The 14,134-nt window shown below is 38.2% G+C and overlaps 1 protein-coding gene across 5 annotated transcripts in view; it reads left to right on the top strand.

Moving 5' to 3' along the window:
* IL1R1 (interleukin 1 receptor type 1) overlaps positions 1–14,134 on the top strand; it is a 71,073-nt gene that overhangs the window by 51,898 nt on the left and 5,041 nt on the right. For 3 of the 5 annotated variants that reach the window (XM_080812907.1, XM_080812906.1, XM_080812908.1), the window contains 7 exons: positions 608–842; positions 951–1,140; positions 1,930–2,098; positions 4,442–4,507; positions 9,748–9,865; positions 11,591–11,742; positions 13,939–14,082. In XM_080812907.1, the coding sequence (XP_080669033.1) occupies positions 608–842; positions 951–1,140; positions 1,930–2,098; positions 4,442–4,507; positions 9,748–9,865; positions 11,591–11,742; positions 13,939–14,082 (1,074 nt within the window). Of the gene's footprint in view, positions 1–607; positions 843–950; positions 1,141–1,929; positions 2,099–4,441; positions 4,508–6,689; positions 8,740–9,747; positions 9,866–11,590; positions 11,743–13,938; positions 14,083–14,134 lie in introns of those variants that run through there. The other 2 variants (XM_080812909.1, XM_080812910.1) reach the window with 2 other exon arrangements.

The raw sequence follows: 14,134 nt of genomic DNA, 5'->3' as shown, positions 1-14,134 counted from the left end.
TTCTATCTATGTATCTATACAGCTCTAATCCCTTTCCCGCTCTGTCCTCCAAACTCTTGGTTTACCTGGATTTCCAGCTCTGTCTTCTCCATTCAGACAGAACCCTGGCCTTGTTTGTGTTTCCTCCTTGCAATGTCATGACCTAGAATCTTTCTCTAGGCAGTAACTTGGGAAAATTGAAGGGCTCACCTACTATGTTTTCCATCTTTCTGGCATTTCTGTCCTTTGTTCCTCAGTGTTCAATGTCTTGAATATTTCATATACTTGGTCCATTTTTTCAGTTGTTCAGGTGAGAGGGCAAATCTAGTCCATTTTGTACTGAAGCAGATCTCTCTCCTGCTATATTAGCACCAATCTTTAGATGAATAAAGAGGGGATAAGAGAGGTTAAATAACTTTCCCAAGGGCACACAGATAGTGGCATGACTGGATTTGAATATAAATCTTTCAGTCTTCCAAGCTCATGCCTTTCATTATAAAGCTGTTAAAACTCATATATAATATGAATTGATGCATTTTATAATTGATGGCGTTTAAATGTCAATATTGCATGAAGAAACATGGACGAATTTCTCACAGAAGTTGCTTTCTCTTTTTCCCTTTTCAAGACATATGTGAGGAACGGACAGAACCGGTAATTTTAGTTTCATCTGCATATGAAATTGATGTTCGTTCCTGTTTTCTTAACCCAAATGAAAAGAAAGGCCCTATCATTTGGTATAAAAATGACAGCAAGACGCCTATATCTATGGATGTAGGTGCCAGGATTCATCAGCACAAAGATGAACTTTGGTTTGTGCCTGCCATGGTGGAGGATTCGGGCTATTACTTTTGCACCGTGAGGTAAGAAAGGAATCGATATGTTGCAAACATGTGTTCTGTGTGCCTGCAGTAGGTAAGGACAGAAACATCTTTAATTGTGCTGAATTCACCTGTTTTGCTTGATTTTAGGAATGCAACTTACTGCCTCAAAATTAAAACAGCCATTAAGTTTGTACAGCATGAACCTAATTTGTGTTACAACACAGAAGCTATCTTTACGCAGAGACTACCTGTTGCAGCAGATGGACAACTTGTGTGTCCCTATATGGACTTTTTTAAAGATGAAAAAAATAAGTTACCAAAGATACAGTGGCAGAAGGTAATTTTATACTCAATATGGTATTTTACTTTTCCGGCAAATAGAAAAGTTTTCTGACCTAGACAATAGGGTGAATCTGCAGAGGACTTTTTCATTTGATGTATTGGTTGCTTTTGCATGGTGAAACTTAATAGGAAATTTTTTTTTTTAATTGTAAGACTGCATACATTTAATGAAAGTCTTACTTTCTGTTAATTTTATTTAAAACTGGATTGGGTAGCATTCCATTTCGTGTTTTGGTACCTTTGATCTACCTAGTTTGTTGGAACTTACATGGGGAATCATCTTGTTAGAGGTTAAGAAATATAAAATAATTAATATCAACGCAGAAAGGAAGTACAGCATTACTAAGAAACTGTGGTGTTAGCATTCTGTCCTCAAACATGTTTTCCTTGCAAAGTAAATTTGTCTTCACTTGTCTTCAAAGTGCAAGGCTCACAGGCATAAAGATTTAATATCCTGGAAATGTAATTGGGATTATTGCCAAAAAAAAATACTATATTAAAACTTGTACACAAGAAACAGTCATATATATTCATATGTGTGCTCAGCTTGCAATCATGTGTTTGGTGTAAAACAGGTATATGATGATGATTATTATAAATTTTCCCGAGGTTTTCAATTCATATATGTATGAATATATATGAATATGTACATATACATATATATACACACACACCTCACACGCGTAAAATATTTGCCAATATGGAAAAATGGAGTTTCTTTTGCTGGTAGGCTGGGGAAAATCATTAATTGGTTTTAATACTTCCTTCCTCTCCATCTTTCTAGGATTGCAAACCTCTACTTCTTGACAATATATACTTTAGTGGAGTGAAAGATAGACTTATTATAGCAAATGTGACTGCAGCACATAATGGGAAATATACTTGTGGAACATTCTACATGTACTTGGGAAAGCAATATCGTGTTACCCGGGTTATAGAACTGAAGACTATAGGTGAGTCATAGCTCCAGTCCTCAGAGTTTGAATCTGGGAAGGCCCAGAAACCATGATTCTAATGGTACCTTCATTGTTCAGGGAGAAACCAAACCCAAGAGAAACTTGATAACTTGCCAAAGGTCGCATGGCTTTAGCTTTTTTGTTGCTAATACTGTGTACACGTTTTGCATTCCTGCTTCAGATGCAGTGCTAGTTAGACGGTAAGAGCTGTGTTTTCCAACTGAAGTAAGAGGCTTGTTCTTTGCCATGGCTGAAGATGGTTCTTCCAGAGAGCTCTCGGGTTCCTTGTTCATTGTGACTAGTGTATGAGGAAGGGCAGTCCTGAGCACTTTTGCTTGGGGAGTCTGAGTGTCTAGCAGTAAGGAACATCTACTTGATCTTGATGGGGTAGATGCTAATGGGCTTTGGAATGTGTTGCATTCCTAGAGTGTACTGTACCTCTTGTTAGTTTCTTTCTTTCTTTTTTTTTTTTTAAAGATTTTATTTATTTATTTGACAGACAGAGATCACAAGTAGGCAGAGAAGCAGGCAGAGAGAGGAGGAAGCAGGCTCCCTGCTGAGCAGAGAGTCCAGTGTGGGGCTCGATCCCAGGACCCTGGGATCATGACCTGAGCCGAAGGCAGAGGCTTTAACCCACTGAGCCACCCAGGTGCCCCACCTTGTTAGTTTCTTGTTAGCTCAGTTACTTTCCCTCTCTAAGCCTGTTTCCTCCTCTGTAAGATGACACAACCTTCCAAGGTTGTTGGGGAGATTAGTGACCAAGTATGCTCAGCCTGTGATCATGTGCCTGGTGCAAAACAGAGGAGAAATAAATAGGCATTGGTAATTATTCTTGTAAATACTCCTTTCAGTTCTCTATTAACTGTGTTTCACCTTAAAAGCAATTTTACAAGAAAATGCTCTCCTACGAATTACCTGGGGATGGGCAGAATGCTCAGCCTTTCTGTAAATAGATTTTGTAAGCTTTCAGTAATAAGAGTTCCTCTAACCATGACTTTAAAAGTTAAAGGGACCTTATTAGTGGTTTTGCTGGGACAACCGGCATAAATGGGGACTGTCTCGGGTAAACCCTAAACACAATCACCCTACATAGAGCTAAGTTTTCTCAATTCTCTAATAACTTATATATTTCAAACATTAATTTTATTGAATCAAAATGAATTCCTTGCCTAGTTCCTACAAACATTAGTGAATTATAATTTTCAACGATCCTTACATTACAACCATCTTAGCAGCCTCTCTGTGGCCGTGGGGTAGCTCTGGTTTGTCTTTCTTGACATACAGAAACCAGACCAGCAGACAGAATTTTAGAGAGAACTAGGGAATGTTTTTAATAGGTCAAATATATTTTAAATACTCTCTGTCTTCTTTTCTGATCCCTTTTATAGAAATAATATACTTCAGAGAAGAGGTCATATTTTGTTTTCATAGAACAGACTCAAAAATATCAATTGAGCATCTATGATATACCTGGCACTGTTCTAGGTATACATTAGGGAACAGAAGAGATAAGATCCTGCCCTAATGGAGGTTATTATTATTTTTTTTAAAAGATTTTTAAAATTTATTTGACAGAGATCACAAGTAGGCAGAGAGGCAGGCAGAGAGAGAGAGAGAGGGAAGCAGGCTCCCTGCTGAGCAGAGGGCCCTATGCGGGGCTTGATCCCAGGACCCTGAGATCATGACCTGAGCCGAAGGCAGAGGCTTTAACCCACTGAGCCACCCAGGCACCCCTATTATTATTATTATTATTATTTTTTACTGTGGTGGAATACTGGGCATTTCGGTTCATAGTTTCTCAGGCTTAACCACAGATGGACCTTTGAAGTCAATCTTCTTGGAAATAAAACACAGTTGAATTTCTGGAGCTCCTTAATACTCTTCTGCCCTTTTAAATAAATTCTGCCAAATGGCCTGGCATTGCACTCTTGGGTCATGACTGCAATTACTAAAGAGAAGCAGGTCTAGCGCAGGGTGGTCTCTCCGGTTCACACATCATCCACAGAAGTCCCTCTCCACAGCTACTTGCTGTTCCTGACTTGCTTTGCGAGAGGCTCTTGTCTGGAGTCCCTGTGATGTGTGTGTTCGTAGCATCAAACTCAATGGGTTGCACAGGGCCCAGGCTTACCAGCAGGCATTGTGCTTAGCCGTGACATCCTCATTGGCCTCTTTCCTTCATCTCTTGTCTTCTGTCTCCTGACGTCTACGTTTTGGGCACGCGGGGACATATCTGGCCTGCCGCCATGTGGTATGTCTTCGTACATTTTGCTAACTGTTGTCATCAGTTGAGATTCTGATCTGTAAGAGACTAAGAAGCCCTGTGGATGTTTGTCTTTTCAGAAGAATACAAGCCTCTGAGGCCTGTAATCGTGAGTCCAGCTAACGAGACTGTGGAAGTAGGGCTGGGTAAGTGGGTTCCAATCACCCTATGCTGAAATCATTATTTTGAACTCAAGATTAAGATAAACTCTACCTTTGCTACACATCACCAAAACCGTTTACTGAGTAGATCTGTAATTAGTGGGAAAATAGCACAAAGTATGTCTTTAAATGTTTCTTTCGATTTCCTGCCTCTCCTAGCAGAAATCTAGCCACGTCTGATTTGCCCGCCCTCACTTTCCTGTGGATGTTTATTACCCATGAAAACATCAGCCAAAGGCTAAGTTCAACAGGACTAGAAATGAGAAATGTAATTTATCTGACTGGCACGGGATAGATTTCTTAAGATCAGAACTAGGCTTTTAGACTGAAGGGTAGTATAACAAACCAAAAAGGAAAAGTATTTTTCTAGAATGACCTCCAAGTCAGTAAAATTTTTTTATTTCAAGAGCAAAGACATAATCCTATAAGCATCCAGACCTACATTATACAATCCAGTAACCACTAGCCATATGTGGCTATATACATGTAACTTTAAATCAAGTAAATTAATTAATTTAGTTCAATTAAAAATTAGTCCTTCAGTCACGTTAGCCATATTTCAAGGGCTTAACAGCCATGTGTGTCCAGTGATTACCGTATTAGCACAAACATAGAACATTTCTGCCATCACCAAATGTTCTCTTGAAAACCACTGGTCCAAACATAAAAATAGATTTTCGTATCAGGATCCAAAGCCAGGCTGGCATGCAAAGTTCCTTTCTGTAAAAGTCACTGCATGAAGACAGTGAATAGCTTCATAGAGATTAGAAGGTAAACATTTGTGACCAATGGATTCTGTGCTTGGCCAAGTTGTTATTCACGGTGGAAGGTAGTATAAAGGCATTCATAGATATAAACAAACAGGAGGTGAAAACTCAAATTAAATATAGCCAATAGAATCTAGAGCAGTTTTCCTCAACTCTTTTTCTTTCCTCATTAGTGCTCCCCTGTAGAGCCTAGAAAGGCATTTCCCTCCCCCAGTCCTCTTTCCTTCTTAGGTTTTTTTTTTTTTTTTTTTTAAGATTTTATTTATTTATTTGACAGAGATCACAAGTAGGCAGAGAGGCAGGCAGTGGGGTGGGGCGGGGAGGGGGAGCAGGCTCCCTGCCGAGCAGAGGGCCCGATGCAGGGCTCGATCCCAGGACCCTGGGATCATGACTTGAGCCAAAGGCAGAGGTTTTAACTCACTGAGTCACCCAGGCGCCCCTCCTTCTTAGTTTTAATGACACAGATCTATTGTATATCTGTTGGCTCTACCACGGCACTTTGCCGGGCCACAAACCATTGCAATATCTAGGATTTTCTTGCCCTCTCCCAAGAACCACTTTTTGCCCTGTTGGCCGTAGCTTCTGTTAAGAATTCATGTTCTAGAGGCATACATTTTAGGCCTCTGAAGTTCAGGTGGCATTGATCTCCAAATCTAAAAAATAGCTTCATGTTAGGAAATAATTATTTTAATATACCCTGTTGACCAGATGCACATGTCACCCTGTCATATGATTATCCTGAAGGGTGTCAAACAAGCTTATGCTAAGGTTCAATACCAATAAAATGACTTAGAAAAATAGGAACTGGGGGATACTTCCTTAACTTAATAAATGACATTGATTCAGACTAATAGTCCCTAATATTCTTCTTTTTTTTTAAAAGATTTTATTTATTTGACACAGAGAGAGAGAGATCACAAGCAGGCAGAGAGGCAGGCAGAGAGAGAGGGAGAAGCAGGCTCCCTACTGAGCAGAGCCCGATGTGGGGCTCGATCCCAGGACCCTGAGATCGTGACCTGAGCTGAAGGCAGGGCCTTAACCCACTGAGCCACCCAGGTGCCCCAGTCCCTAATATTCTTAATGGAGAACCACAGTGGCGTGAGATGTTCTACAGGCATAGCCCCTCCAAGCAAAGATGCCCAAATAACCGGCATTACTTAACATATTCTAGAAGTGCCCTGCTGATACCATTAGACATAAAAGAACCAAGGCACGCTTCCTGTAAGGGAGAAAAGGACTTTATTATTTTCAGATCATATAATGTATGTATGTATTTCAAGAGAGGTTAGAATTAATATATTATTAATATATTATTAGAATTAATATATTATTAATATATAATATATTAATATATATATTAATATGTTATTAATTGGCCAGATACAAAATTAATATTCTAGGTGTAGCGGAAGTCCCTTCAGCTGCGGTGGTGTGCTGTGGGGAAGAGATGGATTTGTAAGTCCCCGAGCGAGGTCCTGCCTCCCTGAGACCACTACTGCGGGGAGGAGACTCTGGGTGAAGCCGTCACCACTGTGTTTGACCAGGAGGCAAAACCTTCAACTGGGGACTTAAGGGATAGAAGGAAAGAGCGTACATTAAACTCAGTCACTGGACATGGTGGCAGTGAGATTCACTTTGAAGTGACGATGGTGGATGACACATCTCAGGAAACTCAAAGAATCATACTGTCAAAGACTGGATGTTCCCGTGAATTCACTCAGGTTTTTCTTTGAAGGTCAGAGGATTGCTGATAATGACAGTCCAGGGGAGCTGGGAATGGAGGAAGATGTGATTGAAGTTTATCAGGAACAAACAGGGAGGTCATACCACAGTTTAGATATTATTTTTATTTTCCTTCTTTCCCCTCAATCCTTTTTTAGTTTCAAAAATAATTCTTTTGTCATGTGGCATTCAAGATGGAATTGAAGACTGGCCCCTTACCTCCTTAAGGCACCTGGTGGTGTGAATTCTGGTGTCCATTAGTCATTATAGTTTGTTTTCCTGGAGCTGAGTTTTGGTGATGAAACCTCAGTTCCTGTCGCCCTCTCCTTTTTACAGATTACTCATGTGCACAGAGGGGCCACCCTTTTCTAGGACTGTGTGTCTTCAGGCTTGTGGTAAATAACTCGCCGATGCTAGTGTTCATAATGGCTTTCCGACTGACCCTGAAATTCTGGCTCGTGATTACTTCCCTCCTGGACGTGTGGCTTTTAGTAGGAGATGGAAGTTTCTCAGAGAACTGAGCTGTGGAAAAACGGTCTTTTCTTAACTTAAAGCTGCTTTTAAAATTTGAGGGTCTGGCCCCAAAGAAGAGGAATATTGGGCTGAAGTTGAGGTGGCGTAGAGATGGTGAAGATAGGGACTAACTCCAAAGATGGCTTCACTGAAGATAAACCATTTTAAGATTAAAGAAAGAGCTTGTCATAAGACTCCCCGAAAACTTGTGATTTTCATAAGTAGTTAATAAAGTTTTTCATGCAGAATTGTATGCAACAGAGCACTGCTCTTTTTATTTTATTTGTACTTTTTGGCCTGGGTAAAGGGGTTTTAAATGGACATTGTCTATACCAACTTCATTAAAATAAAAATATTTGTAAAAGCAAGCAAGCAAGTGACTAAAATTGATATTCTAAAATGGTAAACGTGTTTGGCAATAACCAGCTAGAGAACATAATGGGCAAAGAGATCCCATTTGCAACAAGTCATAGAGATGTTTATAAAATTCTTAGCAAAATCTTTCAAAAATATATAGGATTTATAGGAGAGAAAAAAACCGCGCAAATTCTGACCTATCTCTCAGGAAAATTGAGATTTAAAGCTTACATATCGACAAAGAGTGGTAGTGATGTTATTTCCAATGGGGAGAAAATTTGTTCTTAGTGGAAAAAAATCTAAAGCGATATACTGTGTCTGTGGTATTAAAAATTCACGGGGAGGGAAGCAGTTAGGATAAAAATGTCTTAAAAGGCTCCAAAGGGGAACAATAATGAAAACAATCTTGAGAAACACCGAATTAAGGAAAACTGTAATAGAAATGTATATATTTTTTCTTACATGGAAAACTGGAAATTGTAAAGATAGCAACTCTTAAAATTATAGTTTTAATGGAACTCCAATAAAAATATGAATGGGCACAAAAGTTGGCAAGTGGTTCTAAAATTGACCCAGAAGATTAAAATGATGAGATTATTAAAATAATCTTGGGAAGAAGAGCTCTAAATGATACTAACATTTACCCTAACACTGCAGTAATTAAGATTTGTGGTACCATTGGCATCAGTATACACATTCAAATCAAGAAAATCTCAAATAATTTATTTTCTAATAAATGTGGCATTATAAATTGTTATTTGATAAGTGGTTCTGAAATGATCAGTCAGCTATTTGGACAAAAGCCTTAGGTTAAATCTCTCCCTCACACCATACCCAATTATATTCTAGATAGAGTAAAGAACTAAAACAATCAAAACAATAAAACAATGAAAACATTTTATATACCTCAATGAAAATGTACATAGATATTTTCCCGATTTTAGAAAAAAAATTGTGAGAACAGATAAAACAGAAATTTGACCAAGTAAAAAATAAAAATATCCATACCCAAAGAATTTCCATAAACAAAAATAGAAGGAAAGCAGTGAACTCTGAACTGTATTTGGAATAGTTTTCATGCATGATAAAGAGGTAAAATCATGGCTATTTTAAAGAGCTCCCACACAGCAGTGAGGTTTATAGGAGACTCAATTAAGTAATGGCATAACAAGCAGTTCTTAAAGGCAAATGAATACTAAACTTAAAAAGGACACGTTCATTCACCCTGATTTCAAGTAATGCTGTTGAAAATTTAAATGGAATTTTTTTTTCTCTTGTTGGTCAATGACCAAAAGTATTTGGAATCTGGGGGCTAAGGGGATAAAAAGCACTCACTTACACTGCCGGACAAAGTGATGTTATGTATAGTCTCACTTGGGTGGGGGGGGCTGGCTCTTTAAATCTGTACTTCCAGATTCAAAGTAGTGCTTCAGTATATGTACAATATTGCTGTGCAAAATAATCATTAGAATATTAATCCTAATAGTGAAAAAATTAGAAACAAATTGTGTTTAGCAATAGGAAAAGCATCAATCATAATGTATTTGTATTATGGAATAGTAAATGGCCTTGAAACAGACTATTTTGGAAGGCTGATCTCATGAGCAGGAATTCCCAGGATACAATATTTACAAAGTGTAGACCATAACACTCCATTTTTAAAATTGCATGTGTACACAGAGAAGATGAGGAATAAGAGGCATGAAGTTATTAATCACAGTTATCTCCAAGTGGTGGGTTTAAGGGCAATTTTTCTTTTTCTTTGTACTTTTCTATAATTTAAAATCTTTATTCAATGGCCATTTATTAATCTCGGTAGATCAGATAAAAGTCAATTGCTAAGATTAAAACTACATTGCTTTGCAGGATCCAAGCTGCAATTAATCTGCAATGTCAGTGGCCAGTTTAGTGACTCTGTCTTCTGGAAATGGAATGGGTCAGCAATTGACGATGACGACTCAGTGCTGGCAGAGGAATATGTACTGTAAGTATGCTAAAATGTGCAACAGAGAAGTTTTGGTATTAAATTTCATGTCATGAAATGTATACAACCTTGATGGTTTAGTTGGATAGCAAAAGTTAGTTGATTGGCCCTTGATGCTTTGCTGTCCCTATTGAGTTTTGCTGAGCTAAACAGGATTTATAAGATCTTCTACACTTCAGGTAAAAGTACATGTCATTGTGGTGCAAATAACAGACCGCTTGGAAGACTTTCTCTTGAATTTGGATAAATATGTTATAACATTCCAATGAAGCAACTTTCCTGAATTACCCTTCATATTGTTCTGTTTTTTTTTCTTTTTTTTAATTGTGTTATGTTTGTCACCATACAGTACATCATTAGTTTTTGATGTAGTGTTCCATGATTGTTCCATGATTCATTGTTTGCATATAGCACCCAGTGCTCCATGCAATCCATGCCCTCCTTAATACCCATCACCGCGCTAGCCCATCCCCTCACCCCCACTCCCTTCTAAAACCCTCCGTTTGTTTCCCTGGAGTCCATAGTCTCTCGTGCTTTGTCTCCCACGCCGATTTCTCCGCCTTCATTTTTCCCTTCTCCTAATGTCCTCCATGTTATTCCTTATGTTCCACAAGTAAGTGAAACCACATGGTAATTGTCTTTCCCTGCTTGACTTACTTCACTCAGCATAATCCTCTCCATTCCCATCCATGTTGATGCAGAAGTTGGGTATTCATCCTTTTGGATGGCTGAGTAATAGTCCATTGTGTATATGGACCACATTTTCTTTATCCATTCGTCTGTTGAAGGGCATCTCGGCTCTTTCCACAGTCTGGCTATTGTGGACATTGCTTCTGTGAACACTGGGGTGCATATGGCCCTTCTTTTCACTACATCTGTAACTTTGGGTTAAATACCCAGTAGTGCAATTGCCAGGTCATAGGGTAGTTCTGTTTTTAAGTTTTTAAAAAATAATTTATTTATTTATTTGACAGAGATCACAAGTAGGCAGAGAGGTAGGCAGAGAGAGAGAGGGAGGAAGCAGGCTCCCTGCTGAGCAGATAACCCGATGTGGAGCTCGATCCCAGGACCCTGGGACCATGACCAGAGCTGACGGCAGAGGCTTTAACCCACTGAGCCACCCAGGCACCCCTATTTTTAATTTTTTGAGGAAACTCCATGCTGTTTTCCGAAGTTGGCTGCACCAATTTGCATTCCCACCAACAGTGTTAGAGGGTTCCCCTTTCTCCACATCCTCTCCAACATTTGTTGTTTCTTGCCTTGTCGAGTTTGTGTTCTGTTTTTTTTAAAAGTTTAGGAAGGACTCGTTAAGTGGGACCAAGAATCAGGGGCTCCACGTTCTCAAGTCTCTAGTGGCTTTCTGTTTCCTCTCTAGGGATCAACTCCCGACTCCTTAGCATTCTCCTTGGCCATCTGCTCCAGGCTCCTCATCTCATGCATTCTTCTCTGTGCCCTCATGGTGACTAGAATGCACATCCATCCTTTTCTTCTTGGAAGCTGGTAATTTTACTTTGATCTCTTCTTCTGAGTCTTTTACAGACAGTGGTCTTTGCGCTATAAAATCTCAGATCAGTATTGCTAACAGCCTGATTATTATTCCAGTGCATAGGGCTGGTGATAATTTCTGCTGCAATTCATGTGGTGAATAAAGAGATAAACCATGTATATGTGTCTCAGTTATAGTTTTCCTTAAACAACTTCAATTATTCTCTCTCTTTTGAACAGAGTGAAAAATCCTTCAGAAAGAGGAAAGGATACAGTCATCACCATTCTTAATATTTCAGAAGTGGAAAGTAGGTTTTATCTATATCCATTTACTTGTATAGCCAAGAATACAGATGGCCTAAGTTCAGCATATATCCAATTAATACATCCAGGTAAACAACAGAATATTTGAAACGCAGTTTTGGTTTACTGTTGCAAGAGTCTATGACCTTGAGGTTCGCAGTGCAGTTTCCTCTGCCTGGAATGCTTTTGGAGTCCTCTTAACCTGCCAGACTTCTATTCTTTCACTTGTCAGCTATACCATTTCTTCTCCTGGAAGCTTTCTGTCCTCTTGCCTGCCCTTAACAAGCTCTCTGACCAAACAGACAAGGTTAGTGCCTCTGTTATATACTTTCAGAGAACCCTTTGCCCCCGTCACAGTATCTGTCATACTTAGTTTTCTTTATTGATTTAAATTCTATGATGGTGCTGACCACTTATCTTAACAGTCATTCTATTTCCAGAGCTAGTAGTGACTTAAATCTGGCATATCATAGGTATCTAATGAACATTTTAAGTAAATGACAGCATAATGGACAGGGGAAGCCTAAATATCCACTTTCCAGAGAGGATGCCAGAAGTTACTGGGTTTTTTTCAGTTATATAATCATACACAATATTAAAAATATTTGTGAAATATTTTGATTATTTGTAGTTGGATTAAATATAGGGTATTTATGAATGTGTACGTGGGAGAAAATTTAAAAACCTATAGACAAACTATTAGAATTAGAAATGAATTTAACAAGATCACTAGTGCCTCTTTACATGTAAACACATATATGTACATACATACAGTATTTCTGTGTTGTCAGTAAATACCAACAACAAATAGAAATTAAACTTAAAATATTAAATTTATAATAGTATCAAAAATTATCAAATACTTAGGATGAATCTGACAAATGCTATTTAAGACCTGTGTGACACAAACTAAAAAATGTCATTGAGATAAATTAGAAAAGGCCTAAATAGGTAGAAGGATATACAATGTTCATAGATTGAAAGACTCTGTATTATAAAGACATCAGTTCTCTCCAAATGAATCTATAGATTCAAAAAAAATTACAATCAAAATTTCAACAGTATTTGTGCAAGTTTGGGTATGTGTTTATGTGGGTGTGTTGTTGTGGGCAGGTTTATTCTTAAAGTCATATGGAACTGTTAAGGGGCAAGAATAATCAAGGTGGTATTGAATAAAAATAGCAAATCTGGAAGATTTACACTACAGGTATCATGATTTTGTGTGAAACTACCATAATTAAGGCTATCAGTGTGAACTACCCATTGGGCCAATTGGATATTGGTCTGAAAAATGGTATATATCTTGATTCCTATTTCATATTTAAATCAGCTGCAGATGGATCAAAGACCCAGATTGGGAAATTAAAATAATAGAGCTTTTAGACTCTCTTTTCTGGATGCCTGTATGAGCCCTGACATTTAGAAGGCACTTTTTCTTCCTTCTTCTCTACACCACACCCCCTTACCTTTCCTTCACCTTGCTTCTCTGCCCCTCCTCCACTATAATCATTGGAGGGAATGAAGCTAGAAGAATGTGGAAGAGTGACACATTCTGTTTGGCATTCCTAAGCCCCTTCTTTCCTTTCCCCTAGACTTCAGCTTTCCTCACCTGATTCTTATACCTCCAGAAACTTCTGTAGGGTTTTGAGTGACTTTGACTTGTTTTACTCTGAAGTGCTCTATCCTATGCGCTTTGGCACTTTTTCTGTGTTATTGTATATAGTAGACCCTTGACTAACATGGGAGTCAGGAGCACCAACACTTCTATCCCAGTCAAAAATTCGAGTATAACTTCGAGTCCCCAAAACTTTACTGCTGATAGCCTGCTGTTGACCCGAAGCATCATGGATAACATAAACAGTTAATATATATTTTGTATGTTATGTGTATTATATACTGTGTTCTTACAATCCTGTAAGCTAGAAAAAAGAAAATGTTATTAAGAAAATCACAATTTATAGTAACTGTATTTTAAAAAAAAAAAGAAGGTATAAATTGACCCATGCAGTTCAAACCTGTACTGTTCAAGGGTCAGCTGTATTGTAAAATTTAGGTGGAAATTTAATACAGTGCACCTCAGTTTTATAAAGTATCAATTCTAGATGGCTTTGTACATTAGTATGTTTTATTAAGTGATAATAATGAATACGTTAATATTATCTGGGATTTGGAATGGCAGAACAGTCCCAAAAATGGTTTCTCTGAGATGATAATATTTAATTTGGTATGCCCAAATTTTTAATTCCTTTGGTTCTAATATCTTTTTTTCCTCTTCTCTGCTATAGTGCCTGATTTCAGGAAGCACACAATTGGTGTATTTGTCATGTTAACAGTAATAATTACATGCTCTGTTTTCATCTACAAAATCTTCAAGGTTGACATTGTGCTTTGGTACCGGGATTCTTGCTATGATTTTCTCCCCAAAAAAGGTATGATTTTGTATTCTGGGCAACTTCTCCTTGTTGGAGAGAGGGGGTAGTT

The sequence above is a fragment of the Martes martes genome (genome assembly GCF_963455335.1).
Source record: "Martes martes genome assembly, chromosome: 9".
NCBI lineage: Eukaryota > Metazoa > Chordata > Mammalia > Carnivora > Mustelidae > Martes > Martes martes.
This window is presented reverse-complemented; position numbering and strand designations above follow the sequence as displayed.